Genomic DNA, 19,669 nt, shown 5'->3' on the forward strand with positions numbered 1-19,669 from the left:
CAGATATTTTTACATATGTTCTCATTATTGAATTGATGGTGTGACACCTACAATTACAAGGAATAAGAAAGTCTGTGTTTGAAATTTACAGAATACATAGCAGTCATACATAATTGGTTATGTATGATTGCTATGTATTCGTTGTGTTGAAGACCCATTGGTGGCCTTCGGCTGTTTTCTGCTCTTTGGTCGGGTTGTTCTCTTGGACACATTCCCCATTTCAATTCTCAATTTTATGTCTCTCTCTCTGCATTTTAGTACCTAGCATGGAATATTTTTGACATCATAAATTTTTTTGGATACTCTTAATCTCTTTGTTGTCTCAGTGGAAATCACACCATGTCTTCTTGTTTTTATAATGATGGGAGAATTTGACATTCAAATGACCAACAAAACAAAACTCATCTGCAGATAAACTAAAAGAAAGTTTTTACCAGGAAGAGAAGGTATTTTACAGCCTACTGTAACATATGGGTTTTGCTCATTGTTGAAGGCCCATAGTTGCTCCATTTAGTCTCTGGTGGATAGTTGTGTAAACAAATTTACCACATCTTCATATTTTTAAATGCTAATGCAAGAACAATCTGTACAATCTAAGCCAAGGTTTTCATGTAAATTCAGCAAAAATAAATGCCAGTTGTTTATTTCTTGTGTATGTCAGGTATGTGAAATTTTTTCCCCCATACATTTATATATGTAGTAAAATATGTATCATACTCATGGTTGATAGTAAAGAAAGTGCCAAAATTCGGAAATCAGAGAAAATCAACATTTTTTTAAAGAAATATATAGGGACAAAAGTAGTCAAAATCCAGAAGTCTGACAAATTCCTTCAAATTTACATGCTTGCAATACAGAACCTTGTTTTGTACAGGATTTGTATCCTGCTGGTCCAATTCATTAAATGCTGAATAAAATGATCATTGTACCTACCAGACTATTTAAAGAACCAAACATTAAAACGCATAAGATTCATTCATAGTTGTTATTTTATTTTTTAAACATCATAAACAGCACAAAAAGGCTTTTGAGTAAATATATATCAAACTGAAAGTCAGTTAAAAGTGAAAGACAAAATGGAAGCAACAACACCAAAGGAACTGTAGTCATGCAGCTGAAAACACATTGGATAGACAATGCTGAGGACACATCCTGATGAGGACTAGATGCATAAAAGTCAAGTTATTCACTGTTTTTTTCATTTTGTTGAAATGCTTCAATTTTAAATGATGTATGTGTATATGTTATTGCAGAAGCCCAGATAGTTTTCCTGACTGTTCCAATGCTTGGGTTTCATCTCCACCACCAATGCATTTACCATTAATAAAAACTCTAGGAACCTGGAAAGATAAAAATTATTACAAGTTCAATGCTTGAGGAATTTCACAAATCATTGGCCTATTAAAATGAGCAGAACTAGTAGCCTTACTGCCATTGAGTTTTTGACAATCCTTGTTTAAATAGATTAATTCATAAAATTGGCAGCATTTCTTGTGCAGATAAATAAAACAAAATCATATTAATTTCAAAAATTCAACTTCAAGAAGCTGAATTAACACTTTTGTTATTTATCTTGAGTGTCAACCTGTCTAATCGCTGCAGTTCTAAGAGACAATGCTTTTTCCTTGCCATGCTTGTCTCATTGTAGCTGCGAAACCGAAGATATATCATTATTTTTTTCGTTTTTTTAATATTTTTACCACTAAAATTCAAACAACTGTGATGTATACCACACACCAAGCCCCCTTTAATTCATCTATTTTATATATATGCTCACTAATTAGTATACTCTCCGAGACTAAGACTCCAATAAGTGCATTGGGTATAAGGTTGTTGTAATTATGAACAATGTGGCCAAAGACCACAATTAATGATCCCGCTTTTCGTTGTCCACGAATATAGTTCCTTTTAATTAGAGTGTATTTTTTCTTAATTCTTTTCTTTCCCTTCCTCACTCATTTCTTAGATTTTTTTGGATGGAAATGAAAGAAGAGAGGTGAAATAAACTTTTGGATGTTGTATTTTAACTGATTTTGATATGGAAAGAGTGATTAGGCCAGGTGCAAAAAGGTGATATTTACAGTTTTCAGAACATCTCTTGACTTGTCCATAGGGGTATGGATGTGTATTGGCTAAATTTGTAAGATGCTGGGGAGCGATATTTCTGAATGTTTGATATATGTTTGGACTAGTACTGTACTTTACACACACAAAATATTTGACAAAAAGAACCGGTGCATTTTTTTTAATGAAACAAAACGTTATAAAGAACTAATAGAGAATTTAATTGTGGTCTGTGGCCTAAGAGGTGAAATTCAGGAAATATTGAATTTGTACTTTGACAACTTCCCTGAATGATCTATTGGTATTAATTTGTCAAACTACATGAGAATAAATGATTTCCACTTTTATTTGATAGAAATTTTGTAAAAAAGTGACATTTCAGCCTACATGCCCAAAATTGAACTTTTTCAGTTGTTTCAATATTTTTACAAAAGTAGCATGCTTACTTTCTCTCTGACAGGTTTTTCTGATTTTCTACTTGTGTTTGTGGTAACTAATGTAGATGTTTAACTCATTTTTGAACACTAAACATACAAAAAAAGTAGATAAAATCAGAATAAGAGTGCAAAATGTGCTGCTTTAATGGTCCTAGTCTAACGGTCAGTATGAAGCAAGTGAAAAATGAGGGTCTATGCACATACAAGTTGAATTCCTTTTAGCAGATTTCACTGAATCTGTATCAAAAGAACTTATTACTGGTTGTTTGACCTTGTCTGTTTCACAGACTACCTTTATTTTCTTTTGTTTGATAGCTAGTGGTTAAAATATTGGCCTTTTGAGGCTGAAATTTCATGCCGGTTTTAAAAAGTAAAGTAAATAACTTTGCATCAGATCATACTGTCTACATATATAGTTGAAAGTGACAGTCTTGTTACATCCAGGCTCCATGTTTTATCATATCTGAGCAAAGATTTGAGCAAAAAGAAGCATATCTCCATCTCCCATATCATTTATATGCTTTTCAATATGCAAATGTGGGGAACGACCTAAATTGACAACCTGTTTTTTTAAGCTTGACATTGCTGAAGACCATTTTATTCACATGTGTTATGCTATTTGAAACTTATATTTCCATTAAAAGTTCATTTATAACATGTAAAAGGTTTTTTTATAACTTAGCAACTTCAGAAAATTGTGGTAAGTGAAAAATATTACATTTCATATAAGGCCTCACTTCATTTGAAAACCTCTATTTTTTGGCACAGGCCCATATGAAATTTACTTCTGGCCATTTTTTATAAGTCTAAAACATGAAGTATGCTATCTGTTGCTTTTAATAGGTGATAACTTATACATAGAGATATTAAAAAGTGTAACTTTTGGTATATTTTGGTTTTTAGAAGCCCAAATTTGATAGTTGAAATTATTCTAATTCAACGCCACAATTCAGCACCCAAAGTTCAGATATAAAAAATGCCACAATTTTTATAATTGGTATCATATGGCTTTGAAACTTTGTAAACTGTTTCATAATACACTAAGCTTAAATCATGCCAAGTTTTATTAGAATTGGTCAAGGTTTAGACCCCTAATAGGCCAAAGACCACAATTAATGATCCCGCTTTTCGTTGTCCACGAATATAGTTCCTTTTAATTAGAGTGTATTTTTTCTTATTTTTTTTCTTTCCCTTCCTCACTCATTTCTTAGATTTTTTTGGATGGAAATGAAAGAAGAGAGGTGAAATAAACTTTTGGATGTTGTATTTTAACTGATTTTGATATGGAAAGAGTGATTAGGCCAGGTGCAAAAAGGTGATATTTACAGTTTTCGGAACATCTCTTGACTTGTCCATAGGGGTATGGATGTGTATTGGCTAAATTTGTAAGATGCTGGGGAGCGATATTTCTGAATGTTTGATATATGTTTGGACTAGTACTGTACTTTACACACACAAAATATTTGACAAAAAAAAACAGTGCATTTTTTTATGAAACAAAACGTTATAAAGAACTAATAGAGAATTTAATTGTGGTCTGTGGCCATGTGTGGTAACCTAAAATGAACACTTTACTGCAATAAAAGTTCAACAAAGTTGCGGACTCGTCTTTGTTTATCTATATTTTATAATTTTCGACCAAACCCTTACCTAGGAGTGATCATAGTTTTTGGACTAATGATAATTTTGGCTCGATTATTATTATATGTATTAAATAAACCGCTACAATAAAAAGTTCACTATAAAGGACTTCCGTTGTATGGATTTTCCTGGTTATGTAATGGAATGTAGATTATGAACATGATGACTGTCTAAAATAAAATAGTTTTACTTACAGATCGCCCTCCTGTTAATGTCTTTAAATAGTCTTGAATTGCGTCACAATCTGGATTATTTTCTATTTCAATAATCTCGACATCAGCTTCGTTTAAATCCTTTCCATAATGATTTCTCAAAACCTTTTTTGCCTTGGTACAGTAAGGACAGTAGGTTTTCGAAAAGACAACCACTTTTTTTCCACCAATCTTGGCATCAATCATGGTCTTTACCTGAGACATTTCTAGTTCAGGAAATATGACTTTAAAATATATAAGTATGCTAGTTCCTGGAAAAATATTATGGGTATGGTTTTCACGTGTTACCAAGCGAAGCATTAAATCGATATTCTGTATCAGCCTGACGCTTTAATAGGGGAGCAGTCGGGGGGATTTTCAAAATGTTGAACTAAATACTTCGTCACACAGAGGGGGGATTGTGAAAATGAATAGCCTGGCCTGGTTAGAGCTGAAATTAAATAACCTTGCATAGGACAGTCTGTATAAAAGTTTAAAAAAAAATATATGTATCCGCGGGAAAAAAATGAAGTCAATCCGCAAAAAAATCATCCGTGTCCCCCCTCAAATCCGAATACTAGTACCAAATGGTCGCCCCTCTACATTCATCATACAATACAGAAGTGATTCTGAATAACGGGGGACTGGCATATTTTGAATTTAAAAATTCTGGCACCCATTAACACATGCTTAAATTATAAATAATAATCATGGCTTGCCTTATCCAAGGATTTGCATGTATAGTAAGAAGTCTTACTATACAAATCCTTGCCTTATCACACATGAAAATAATAAATATTCTGGCCCCAAAATATTCAAAGTGTATTCATATTTTTGCTGCTCGCTCCACTCGAAACGTAAACTTGTTTTTTGAAAATTGCTACCACACATCCTTTCATTTTATAGCTTGTTTCTTTCATGATCTTTCATGAAACAATATTTGTTCAAATTATACTCTATAGAAAGCTGCGATAAGCCATGTAAGTGACAACATCTTCTCTGACTATTTTGCTTGACATGATTAATATTTTACAGTGTCATATGAACTGTGTTTAAATTTTGGATATAGCTGCAACATTAGCTCCGATGGCAAATATCATAAACATAGATGGAATTTTGACACACATTTTATTTTGGGACTAGCTGTGACACCAAACTCAACAAAATAAATAAAACAAATTAGTATTTTAATAAAAACAACAACACCTGAAACAAATATAATTAACAAATCTTAATTTGAAAAAAAAGTTGGCACATGACTTCATTTGCTTTAGGAGACCCGGGCCAATACACATATGTTATACTAAACTTACCCTCATTCTTAACCTTATCCTAACCGTGACGGCAGAAACACTAACCCATACCTAGCTATAGCCAATACCTAACCATAATCATGAATCATAACCCTAACACTAGCCATAACCTTGAATCGTAACCTTAGCATGCAATAAACAGTTATGGTGGCTTGAGGGAGTACCATAGCGCAGGGTGTGGCTTAAAGAGGTTTGTAAATCCAGGAACTCCTCCTCCATGATATAGAAGGGACTTGGGGTTTCTATAGACAATCACATTGCGGACTAATAAACATTTTTTATTTGTGTTTGAACTTTCATTAGAATTATACTCCATTTTTACAGCTCTTTTTATTTTAAGATGTATGTGTACCCTGGAACTATTATAATGTTAGTATAGTAGTCCCAGGTGTACCCTTCCAAAAAGGTTGTCTGTATCATAAAAGTTGAATTACTTTAGGAAATACCATGCATTTGACCTTTAGAGGAGAGAAGGCTGGGATATTTTTTAAAACTTTTTGGATGAACAGAAAATACATATTCTGTCTCTGATCTGAGTGAAAATAAATAATCCTCCTTTAAGTTATAAATAAATATTCTGGTCTTCTCTTATTTGCCAGGCTCCACTCAGAATCAAACGGTAGTATCCTAAATGGACTCACAAGGAGCATAGTACAAGATAAGACATTATTTTAGACAAAAACAATAAAGTACAAAGAACAAACAGTTTGAACATACACTATATTAATATTTATATATAAATGTTTTTAGCGTATATAATAATACACACATCTCAGACATATACCAAAAAACAAATTGCTGATAATAATTTGGGAATTTATTGGCATATATTACTTAAATGCAGAAGGCAATATTATACATATCAATGTGGGCGACAGAGGCAGATGCTTTTTGTTTGACGCTATTATAATCAAAGTACTGAAAAACTAAACATCGGACGACCGCAAGTTCTGGTTGATGGTCTCAGAAAAAAATCGTATCTCTATACCTGAACGTTAGGTTAAGGCACATAGATATATTTTTTTTCTGAGACAAGTTCCTGTGTGGATGATGAATAAATGACAGGGAATTTAACCTCACCGTAATAATTATTATATTGTAGAGATATAATCATTTGTTATCAGTATAATCTGGTTTGTTGTTATATATTATATTAATATCTGTATAACAGTTGTATATATATAGCAGATCATCTCTCGAGATATTCTTCCGCATGCGTTAACACAAATTTTCGGTATTCATGATTTGTTACTGATATATATATTTCTCACGACAAAACATTTTCATATCATTTATCTATGTTCTTAACAAATATTTTCATGAGTATTCATTGAAGAAATGAATTTATAACAAGCGATAAGGAATGTTATTTTGCACTCGATAATATCCGCGTATTTATACGAAATACGTTCTGTTATCAGTCAAAAGCGCAAGGAAATTTCTGCGGCAACATAACACCGGTATGACATCTCAAGGTCACATCCGATGTAAAAAAAATGTGGTATGATTGCCAATGATACAACTCTCCACAAGAGACCAAATGACACAGAAATTAACAATTATAGGTCACCGTACGGCCTACAACAATGAGCAAAGCCCATATATGCCGCATAGTCAGCTATAATAGGCCTCGAAATGACAAATGTAAAACATTTCATACGAGAAAACTAACGGCCTAATTTATGTACAAAATAATGAACGAAAAACAAATATGTAACACAGCAACAAACGACAACCACTGAATTACAGGCCCCTGACTTGGGACAGGCACATACAGAATGTAATCTGTTTGAATATTATATGAAGGCTGAGATCGGTGTACATAACATGCATGGCATCCTCGTTCCCGATGCAGATGGGTCTTTACATCTCCTTAGCAATGGTTAGCTGACACGGTTGCAAAAGGCACCAAGGGATAATGCTAAATGACATGACCAAGTGCACATATAACACTAAATAGAAAGAAAAAAAAACATCCATGGGAATAATCCATATCCGCCTATTTAACTTTAAACAAAAGGGAATAAGAAGATACATGAAATAATAATATATTTTTATTCCAATTAAAGGGCCCATGATGAGCAAAGTAATTTATTACAATGATTTTTTGTAATTGAGAGACACAACTAATTTTTACAATCATTATATAAATATGAATATAATCAACTTAATTTTATGATCTTCACTCTTAAATATGATTATTTATGTATATATAGGTACCATCGTGACAGCTAGACTAGTGCAGTGAAGTTAGGTATATATTTTGCCTTTATCAATGAAATGACAGACGTGTATACTATATTTACATTCTCTAGCTTAAGCGGTCAAATCAATTTCTTGCTAGGAATAATGTAATCAAAATTGAGACAGGTCGAGTTAACTCTAGAATACATGCAGTTTCTCTTATTTTGAGATGATATTTTTCATCTTCCGGATCCTTGGAAGTGCATCCGAGACAAAATGATGTCTTTTCTATGTTCATGTCCCAATTCACGGAAACCTTATAATATAAAGTATAATTATTGCATTACTATCACGAACTATTTATAAATCTTAATTTGGAAGACAATTTTACCTGTCTAGGTAAGCAAGACTCATATTTTACCCCTTGAGATAAATGTTCTATTTTTTATACAGATTTAAAAGATACAATCTTTTCCGTTGTCATAACAAGTAACGCCCCCTATAAATTTTCATTGATTTTACGTGCAACCTGATACTCTAAATGGCAAAACGTTCAAGAAACTATATATACACATATATTAGTAATATATCTATACTAATCTTTAAATGTTTCTTGGGCACTTTCTTTCTTTAAATATCATATCCAACTATCGCGGTCATCACGTGACTTTTACAATTCAGTTGTATATCATAATGGCCGATTGATTATCAATGAAAATGAACGGGCTACATAGATTAAACGATCATAACTTTTTTGTTACATTGTGTATTTTACCTTCCAACCCCGCGTTTTATAGTATTTTCATTTTTACAATTAAAAATGTTTTAAGTTTCAGTTCAGAAACATGATTTCTTGCTTCAAATTAAGTTTGAAAATGGAGGTGACATAACCACACAGCCTCCGTTGACTTCTTCGTTAAAACTCAATAAAATTGCAATGGGACCTTCTTATATGATCAATTTTCTCAACTTATTATTTGTTAATAATATCCTTCTAACCCCTAAAAAGATCGACAACACATTCATTTAAATGAAATCGAAACCCAAATCAGTTTAGGTAACAAACTTTTTGCTTCAAAATTTGATTGAAAAGTTTACATTTTGGCATTCGTTAACAATATTTTGAAAATGGCGGCCGATGTCGGAAGTGAACAAAGACACGACATGTATTCATTTATCAATTAATTAAAAAGTAATTTGTGAAATATTTATTAAAGTGTGTCTTATTGTTTTTAAAATTTCTTATTTCACCTTTAATTTAATATATTTATTAGAAACAGTCTCTCGCACTCAAAACAAAGATTTATATGCATCAACCATGCATTGTTTACATTGACCATGTTGACAGCGTAGGTCGACTTGTGAAAATATATATTGTAATATTTTTACGATGAAAATCAAAAAACTGTTGGATGCATGCGTTTTCAGTTTTTGTCTTACCTTAAAGCAGCATAGAATCAAACGTTTTATCTTTTTGATGAAGTGGATACATGCTTTTTGTTTTGATAAAATTTCGAAGTGACGAAAAAAAATGGCGACCAAACAATTTTCAAACGTAGACGATGTTCGACACTAATTTTGCCCATGCAAATAACACAATTTAATTTCACTGTTTATATTGCAATTAAATATGACACGTTATTGTCACTCTAATAATACCCAAGGACATAGCTTGATTAAGGAGATATTAAGTCATCAACGTGATCAAAGAAAACAAACACGGCACCTAATCACGATGTAAGATCGTGTAAGTTTTGACAAGACTTATGTAGATTAGTATGGTCCGATTCTTATAGAAATTATTTTATGGTATTATTTTATATTAATAAAAAAAAAACCTCGAAACCCCGAGGTGAAATATCTATATTTTTCAATTTTCTAAATCACACGGGTTACCAGTAAATTTTTCATAATCCTAATTAAACCAGTAACATGCAGAGTTATCGAACGTAATTATGACTGGTATAGTTGCATATGTTTGCTATACACGAATCAACATTCCGTTGAAAGTTGCAATCGAAACATTATAGCTAGCACATATTAGAAGCAACTGTTGTTCAAATCTCATAAATCCATTAAGGTCAAGGTCAAAACAAACACTGAGGGAATTGCAAGAACTCCAAAATGAACCAGACCGTTTTCATCGTCTTGATAAGCGTCACCTGCTATACATGTATCACACGCCATGAGAATCCACACTCAATCCAAATGTCCCATTCGTGAATAAGACACAATCGGTAAATTTACAGATCATATACAAATATTTAAGACCGCGAAAACATGTCGTTAGTAAAAACACATCGTGTCGATCATCCAATTTTTGAAGGTGATCGTAAAACTTATATATGTAGTGTCTATTTCAGTCGTTTTTCTTCATAACTCTGTTGGAACAGTTTGTGTCACACGAGCCCACTCCGTCCAATGAAGTTCATGCACGAGCGTAACGTATAAACTGATATACGTATACGACGTACGATGGGGCAGAGGGTATGTAAACTGCTGAGAAATAGGAAGTTGACAATTGGAAAGTTGAATTCATCATGTTTGTCATAGAGTCTAGTTTGAAGTCATCCATCTGTGCCAATATCGAGGAAACGATCAATTCATTAGATATGCAGCAGGAGTTTTAATAGATACGAGTCGATCGTTTGGTCTTTTATGAATTTACTTGTACAGTTCAACAACATTGTGTGTTCATATTGTTTTGTCTGAAGTATTAACCGTAAAATAAGATACACGATGATCTAGTCCGAGATATCTCTCGCGTATATATAAAGAACTGTTTCTAGGACTTGTTTGATCATGTGAGGTCAAAGTGCAGTCCATACAGAATGCATGAAAATTGACGACTTAATAAATCTGGGACGGCAAACTTCTGTCTCGAAATCGTAATAGATCCACTGACACATAAGCAATTTATACTTACATAAACAGGTCGGCATAAAAAGAATATTGAACAGAAGAATTATGGCAAACAAACAAAAAGTCGACTTGCGTGTTAACATGAGGTTTAACAAAACATTTTAATTAAGAAAATAAAATTTACTAAAATAGAGCTTAAGCATCTATAAGACATGATCATGGTACCAAATAGTCCTAATAGAAGGAAATCGGTGATCAATATTTCATTTTAGAAGCACTGCCAGCTCTTTTTTCCGTTCTAATTCTTCAAGTTGATCATTGCCACCAATGCTTTTACCATTGAAAAATATTCTGGGAACCTAAAATAACATAAATATCACAATGTAATCAGCACATTTATTATATTTCTATAAAAAAAAATGAAAATGACGTGCAAAAATAACACTTTATTAATTTTCCAATTGGTTTTTCAAAGCGGTTTCCTGGTTTACCTTCATCTTGAAAGCTCAAAGTCAAAATGGCGAATAAAATATTTTCCGGTCTTCTGTCAACATGCATAAAGGCGTAATACAGAACTTTAGAAATGTACATGCAAGAAGTTCAGTGAAAACTTAAGAATTACAACAAATATCAGCTGATACAATACCATTCAGGTTTTTCCTTTCCGATCATGATCTCCCTGATAAAGGGATGTGTTTGGTTTATAGAATAAAGATTTTAAATCGAGGGTTCCTAATAGTAGAGTTGAAGTCATCTCTTTGGAAGACTTATGGACGCTATCATGATATGAATAATTTGGAAGACAAATGACAACGGAAAGCGCAACGTGCTACAATCCAATCATCATTTATCTGGATTATGACAAAATCGACATATCGATCTCCGATTTTTTTTAAATTTTCACAAGCATAACGGTTGTAAACAATAGAGCAGGAACGGCATACCCTTCTGGGGCACCTTAGTAAACCCTTTTTATTTTAAAAAGGGTTCGTCATGGTTTTTAAAAAAGTCTTTAGTGCTGTATACATGTGTGACTCTTTTTTTTCCAATGGCTTGGCCGATTCTACTTGAAACAGTATTGCAATTCTAATGTCATAAAAAACATGAATTAATTTCTAACTTTCACATTCCGTCAATTATAAATGTAAGTGAAGTCAATGAACCGATGGTTTGCAGATTTAGTGATGTCTAAGGATTACACAATAGACATTTTCCAATACACTATTGTATGGCGCTCCATCAACAGATATGAGTCCTCAACGTATTGTAACAAAAGAGTGCACGGCGGGTGTCACTCTTGCAACCTAAGTTCTTTCCCAGTTTTTTTTTTTTTTTTTTTGGAGAGGGGGGTGGATACGTGTTGCTCAATCTTCAGTTTTCTGTGTAGTGTTTTATTTGCTGTTGTTTGTCCTTCCATCGTTTGGATTTTTGCCATTTCTTCGACATTTTGTTTTTGATTGGACCCTTCGAATCTTATCCCCCTTTTTACTAGATGTCCAGTTTCTATGCGGATTTGGTTAAAATTAATTATAAGTAACAATCTGGCTCAAAACCGTATTTTACTACGACAAATGGAAGATATCTGTGGTCATCTATGACATCGATCTTATGGCATAACCTCTCTTTTTTTAAAGCCGGGGTCGTTGCCAACATCTTAATATCAATAGGAAGATCTCAAAATGAGCCATAGAATATACTTTTGTTATTCCCTTTTGTTTAAAAATTGACTAATTGTACTGATCTTCATTATCTTAGCTTACATTTAATGTACTATAATATATATATTTACATTAATAGGACTGAAACCAAAATGTGGCAATTCAAGTTGGTCATGTGGAATATGCAATACTATACAATTATAACCTAGGTTTGCGGTCGATACGAGGTTATATCGACCTAGAGAAGCATATCGACCTCGGACATATCGACTGAGGAGGAGGTCCGAGGTCGATATAACATCGTATTGACCTCAACCAAACGCTACAATTGTTATATTATTAATGAACACTATTGCATGAACAATGTAAAATTGGGGATTTCTAGAATGTATTTTTAGTAACATGCTGTATGCCCTGTGCAATATGCTGTTTTCGACCTACGAAAAGCTAAACACAACAGTATTGGCGTGCAAACTGAATAAATACAAATTTACATGTGATCAGGTTTTAACGAATCAAAAATCCTTGAAAATGTTCGATTGATAATATTAACAATTATAATGTAACAAACCACTAAGTATAATATATGTTATAGAAAACTCAGTATACTATCTATTTTAGAAATATTGCACAACATCGAACTATTTATATAAAAGAATGTATTTTTTGTATGTTAGGCTGGAAAAAACAAAACAAATTAATTTTCATATACTGGTAGATGTAAGTATGAAATGTGCACTCTTGAAAAGGATGTAGATAAGTATTAAATGCCTTTGCTAAAATTTGAAAATGACATTTCGGTTATTCTGGGTTTTTTTCACATCCGAATTTAGAAATATTTCTATTTTACATATTAATTTATAGAAAATCACCACTACATGTATATGCACTAGTTTACATTTTAAACAATAACTAACCGATTTTGCTCCTGTTATTTTTCCAAGATACTGTTGGATTGCGTCACAGTCAGGATTGTTGTCGATTTCAATAATGTCGCTTTCATCTTCACCAACATATTTCTTCAAAAGAGCTTTTGTCTTTTTGCAGTAAGGACAGTAGGATTTTGAAAAGACAACTACCTTCTTCCCAGCAATTTTTCCATCAACGAAAACTTTAACGTTAGACATTTTTTAATCTTGTAAGAAGAAAAAAACAAATTCAGTAATATATAACTCGAACCGTGTCGTATGAAAGAAATCTAATCCGACTTTCCATTTACTGGGGTATGCCAAAGGTTAATAAATTTAATAAAAAACCAGATTACTTTTTTGTCGTAATTTAAAAGTAAGAGACAGTAATGAATTGTAATGCAATTACTTCTAATTCTTTTTAATATTTAGACAATTACACGAAATTATGCGAAGACTATACAAATATTCTTTCAATCCTTTAAGATAGATATTCTATTTTTAATATAGAATTTAAAGTGTGACCTGTTGTCATAACAAGCTAAATCTTTAATAGATTTGCACTATCTATTTTTATTTAACTTGAAATTTGATAGTTTAAACAAGACAGAACAGCTATTCAAACTTAACTAACACGTTTTTAATATCAACTTATCTTTAAAAACCTTTTGTTTCTTCTTATGAATTTCACAGTTTTGCTATGTACGAATCGACCCTTTCTCAAAGGTGACGATCGAAAAAAAAGCTCCTACTTTGGACAGGCTGCATGCAATCTAAAAAAAATACAATTCCTCAGAGCTAATGTTGATTTTCATAATCAAGCTGAACCGGATTATAAATAAAGGTTACTATACTTTTCATTGATAATGCTGTTACAATGGGGCCTACATATCGACGATTTCTTTTTTTTAAATACTACGTAATAGTAAGTATTGTACGCGTTGGTCCCATGTTTTTACAGTAAAAACGTTTTAGAAACAATCCTGGTTATCATTAAAACACATTTGAAATGCGGTCATTTAAAGAATGTAATGTTGTATTTCAATTTCCTTAGACTCTTTCACTGTTAATTTTGCAACCGGGCTGAAGTACGTTCACTATTCACTATTCACTTTTCACTATTCAAAATTCATGAATAGTGAACTGTGTTTTTTTGTACTATTCACTATTCAAGTTTATTAAATTGTCATGAATAACTGTAGTATCTACTTGTATTTTACCATTTTGCAAACGATTTTCTCTATGTGTTCAATATGTAAATTGTCGTTGATATACCGTTCTGATAACTAGATGTCTTTTCGGGGTTTTATTGTGTCTTAGTGGCAATACGTTGTTTGTTGACATATATTATCGTGTCACATGTTGAGCTCAATCTACCTACCCTTCCAGAGCATCTAAGATCACCCTCGTTTTTTGGTTGGGTTTATGTTGCTCAGTCGGAAGTTTTTATGCTGTATTTTGTAGACTCTTGTTTTTTCGTCGAATTGCGTTATTTGAACATGATTTTTTTGGTTTCTTTTCGACTAATGAGTTTTTATCCCCTCTTTGATATCTTCCACACATGTTTTTTTTTTACTGTATATTGACATGACAAGTACAGTTGTAACTTTGATAAACTTTAATAAGCTCGGATAAAGATGCATTATACCATATTTTGATGGAAACTGACAGTACAATTAAGAGAAAATTAAAGCCTTATTTCGGCTGGCCTCGCTGATTACCTGGTGTGTCTGACTCGCCTTTTCCCTTAGTTTGTTCAATTTTTACATGCAATGTTCGGTATCTTCTACTTTTTTCGGTTCTTGGACTTCTAAGCAATCCACCCGTCCTCAGTGAAAGGGTTCTACTCTTCTACAGATTTAAGCAAAACTTTAACAGGAGGTTCCATTTTTCAACGAATCAGCATTCTAGATATTAGCAATTCACACTTTTTTCAAATAAGTTCAAACGTAAAAAAAAAGAATGCGGATCCTCAAGCCTTTTTCATCACTAATTATGTGAATTGTCAAAGCTTTTTTTCATGTCTCAATTTTCTCTAACTTACCTTATCTTATCTATTCTGGATATTTTGCGGGTACTTGCAAAAGAAACACGAAACAACATCCCTAATATACCGAAATATTTTGTATTCGCGGCATTAACATATCTAAAATAAGCAATGACATTGTTTATAAATAACCCATAGAGACAGACTTGCCGATTTAATTTTTCATTCTTTCCATTCCAATAATAAACTGAAATACCCAATTCGCGTCATAAAGACCTAATACAGTCAATACAATATTTTATGAATAACTCAAAGGGGCAGACTGATAGATTTAATTTTTCATAAATATTGTCGATTTATTGTCATGTTTTGCTTTCTCAGAAAAGTTGAATAGATCTGAAGTGTAGTTATTTAAAAAAAAATTGACAAAGTTTCAATGTTTAAATGCACAGACACAATCATAAAAGTACAGACATCAATTTGTTAGACATATTTTGTACAAAATAATTTCATAATATGGCGATAATGATGGTAGTAATAAGTATATCATGTTTCTGAGTATTTTATTACTAATAAGAGTATCAACATAAAACATCCGAGAACAACCAAAGAAATCCGGTAGTCGTGAGAAGTCTTTATAATACGATATCTCATATATCCTCATTGTATCATTGATTTCGTTCAGACAGTTTGTTTAAAGTACTAAGGGCACTCTTATGACAAAAAAAACCCATGTATGATGTTTATAAATGATGAATATTTTATGTAAAATCTTTAGAATATTTTAACATTATTTATTCAATCAGTGTAAACTTCGTTTTCTATTTGTAAATTTCTTATTTATTATGGTTTTTTTTTCAATTGCTCGCTTCAAAATGATTCGAATTCAAATTCGAGTTTTCATGTTTTCAAGTATAGGTCTTCTGTATTTGGGATTCAATCAGTATACATAACCTGTTCTTTCGTAGTTGTGTTTTGTTACAGAATATTGGTAAAGGAGAACAACAATTGTTCAACCTCTCCAGCCTTGAACAGCAATGGTTACTTTATTTGTATGCCAGGTTATAATGTATGATTTGTCAATGAGACAGCCATCTGCCAGAGACCAAATGACGTTAACGATATTTCATGATCATACGGCCTTTAAGAATGAGGAAAATCTCTACCGCATAGCAAGCTATAAAAGGCAATGATTTTTCTTGCCAAGTAAGGTCACCATATAAGCAACTCTCAGCTTTTATCCTTAGAGTGTCAATAACTGTGTATTGTAATGATTTCTGTATCAATTATATATGCTTCCGTATACTCGTTCCTTCCCTAAAATAACTACTGGTGCCCCTAGGCTCCTCGAGAACAATACTGGTGCCCCTCGGCTCCTCGAGATGTTTTTCTCTCCCATATCTCATATACATCTTTCAGAATTGCACTTTAAAATTCTAACCTTCCATCAATCCAGTTATCGGTACAAATGGTGTCACTGGTTCAGTACCTGCGTTCATCCCAACCACCTTTATGTCTATTTACTATATATATAATAAAATATTAATTTTCGCGAACCATTTAGGTCACAGAAATTCCAAAAAATGGCATCAGTAAGGAGAGTTGTACAAATGATGTGAATACACAGAACCCGGATCCAATTTATCTTTTACTAAAAGTATTCATCATTTTCTGTTTTGTATGTACTAACAACATTTCATTTTTCTACAATTTCGGTTAAAATATTATAAAACCTGCAGTTCAATAGGTCACATGCCCCAAATAAACATTCCCCGATTGGTCGAACTACTGTGGCCTCGGTGTAAAGCAACGCAAGCCTCGATGTAAAGATCACGCTTCCAAAAATAGAGGTATGTCCCAACTTAACATTCCCCGATTGGTTGAATTGCTGCTCGATGTAAAGCAACGGAAGCCTTGATGCAATGAAGAAAAGGGGTTGACAGGATAAACGTAATCGTGATGAATTTTAACTTCATGGTTCTTATGCAAGCAAATTTAATAAACAATGATTTTATACAGTTGTGTTATTGTTTTCACCTTACATAGGGCTTTATTTCTGATCTTATTTCTGTGTACACAATTCTGAATCTACATATTTAACCTATATCAATATTAAGTAATCCGTTTGGACGATTCCATATACTATTATGTTTTAGGGTTTTATAGCTTTAGTGTCGAGTTGGTGTATAGTATTGAGGGCTATCAGCGAGAAATAAATCCTTTTTTCTGATAGATTAACTAAATTCAAAACCAATATAAAAATAGTTAACACATATATTTTATTTAACTGAGTAAATTGATCGGAATGTGAATGATACATAAACCTAAAATTCGTTTTGGTCTATCCCAGTGATGACATTTGCGCGGGAATTTAGTCCATTGACATCGTAATATAATTTACTTTGGATTGTAATTATCTTTAGATGTAATGTTACAGGATTTAATGTGAAATTATTTGTCTCTTCTTTTATAGTACACGAGTTTGACGTCAGGTTTGTACACATGAAGTCTCTAGTCTAAAAAAGCCAGTGACAGAACGATAAACAGATAAGCAACTGTCTAGGGCCAAGTATGAAGTAAGGGAGGTGAAAAAGCCAGTATTACGCAGAACGATAAACAGTTACATAGACGTATCCAGGGGGTGGGGAAAATTTTGTTGATTTTATAGGGAAGCAGGGGCGGATCCAGCCATTTTATAAAAGGGGGTTCCCAACTCGGGACAAAGGGGGGGGGGGGGGTGTTCCAACTATGTGTCCCCATTCAAATGCATTGATCGTCCAAAAAAAGGGGGGGTTCCAACCCTCGGAACCGTCCCCCCGGATCTGCCACTGGGGAAGCTTGACGGGAGTGGGCAATCCTTAGGTCAGTCAGCGGCCACCCCCCTTTTATGTAAAGTTGTGGATCCGCCACTGAGATTTATATAAGATACCTTAAAATATCACCAACTGTGACTGAGTACACAATTTGATTCATTTTAGCTCATTAGCTGGGCTCACTCACTAAAAAGGTTCATTGCGGGCCTGTTCACTGGCTCGTGTAGAAAAGCCGATAATCTATACATGTGTGTGAGGAGTAGTTATCAAGCTTGCTTTCGTCTGTAAAAACTGTCTTAGGCCAAGTTAGGGAGGTGAAAAAGCCAGTAATAGAATGATAAACAGATGATCAGGTTTTCTTCATATAGATCCCTTAAAATATCCCCCACTGAGGACACAATTTGATTCATTTTAGCTCATTAGCTGCGCTCACTCGCCATAATAGGTTCATTGCGGCTTACCGGCTAATATGTGCAGAAAAGCTGATAACCTATACATACATGTACATGTATATAGTCAGATCATATGTTTTCGTTTGTCATATGAATTTGTACTATGCATGCCTTTTTAATGGAAATTGTGACGACAGTATGCATTCTTAATAGCACGAAAAACGATGAGAAGACAGTATGCATTCTTAATAGCACGAAAAACGATGAGAAGAGGATACATATGTCAACCAAAATTTTTCAGCAACGTCAAAATATGTGAGGACACCCTATCAAGATCTATTAAGCTTGCGTTCATGTTGCGTTAAAACTGTTTTAGGAAGGTGAAAAAAACCAACAATATAACAATAAATAGATAATCGATATTGTAAGTGTTGAAAAGCCAATGGTCTACATATATACTTAAATATGTCAACCATAAAATAAAACTGATTTAATTTACACCACAACTGTTGAAAAAACCTTTATGTTTATATAACTTATCTCATTCTAGTCCATTCAACTGACAGAATCAGTGTACATTTCATGAACTCTTTAATAACAATAATCATCATGGACTATTCTTTATAGCAATATCTGTTAGCCATTTAGGGGTCTTTTGCATTCAAAGTTTAGTTTTAGTGGGTTTATTTTGCGAAAAAGAACTCAATTTCCAGATCAAAGTTAACATTTTCTATATATTTTGTTTTGTCAAAATGACCTAATGAATATAAAGGACAGTACCCATATAGACCCAAAAATGGTATATCACATTCTACACATGACATTTTAGCAGGAAAGACTGCCATTGGAGTATATAACTTTTAACCTGTGTATGTATAATTAAAATATGATAATAAAATTCATATCTTTTTCAGGACTTCTGATCGAACCATGTACATGTAGTATGGCATGTTTGTGAGATATGGTTTTGGTGGATAGGATGTTCATGAAGGACCTGTAGTACAAAGTATATCACTGGATTGAGCTCTTTGTCTAAGTGTATTATTAAAGTGCTTTGCTTTGAGCTCAGTTCATTGTTATGCAATTCATTCTTTGTGAAATAAAGATTTGACAGACAACTCTCATGTACAAGGATTTGTCAGGGTAGTATCCATTCTATGTACAATGTGAGTAATAAGGAGATAAAAGCATTTTATTATGATTTGAACCAAACATTTTT

At 32.9% G+C, this 19,669-nt stretch overlaps 1 protein-coding gene across 1 annotated transcript; it reads right to left on the reverse strand.

Moving 5' to 3' along the window:
- Window positions 1-971: 971 nt before the first annotated feature.
- LOC127735455 (uncharacterized) lies at window positions 972-4,673 on the reverse strand. Its single transcript, XM_052245623.1, has 2 exons — window positions 4,337-4,673; window positions 972-1,340 (listed from the first exon to the last, which is right to left on the reverse strand). Exons 1-2 carry the CDS (start codon window positions 4,652-4,654, stop codon window positions 1,245-1,247), a joined length of 414 nt encoding a protein of 137 aa, XP_052101583.1. The 5' UTR covers window positions 4,655-4,673; the 3' UTR covers window positions 972-1,244.
- Between the last annotated feature and the right edge of the window lie 14,996 nt (window positions 4,674-19,669).

Source organism: Mytilus californianus, unplaced genomic scaffold, assembly GCF_021869535.1.
Source record: "Mytilus californianus isolate M0D057914Y unplaced genomic scaffold, xbMytCali1.0.p SCAF_3, whole genome shotgun sequence".
NCBI classification, from domain to species: Eukaryota; Metazoa; Mollusca; class Bivalvia; order Mytilida; family Mytilidae; genus Mytilus; species Mytilus californianus.

Coding starts and splice junctions, on each gene's coding strand:
- LOC127735455 (XM_052245623.1), bottom strand. CDS start 4,654: ATGCTTCGCTTGGTAACACGTGAAAACCATACCCATAATATTTTTCCA. Junction 1,341..4,336: donor CATTAACAGGAGGGCGATCT/GTAAGTAAAACT, acceptor TTATCTTTCCAG/GTTCCTAGAGTTTTTATTAA.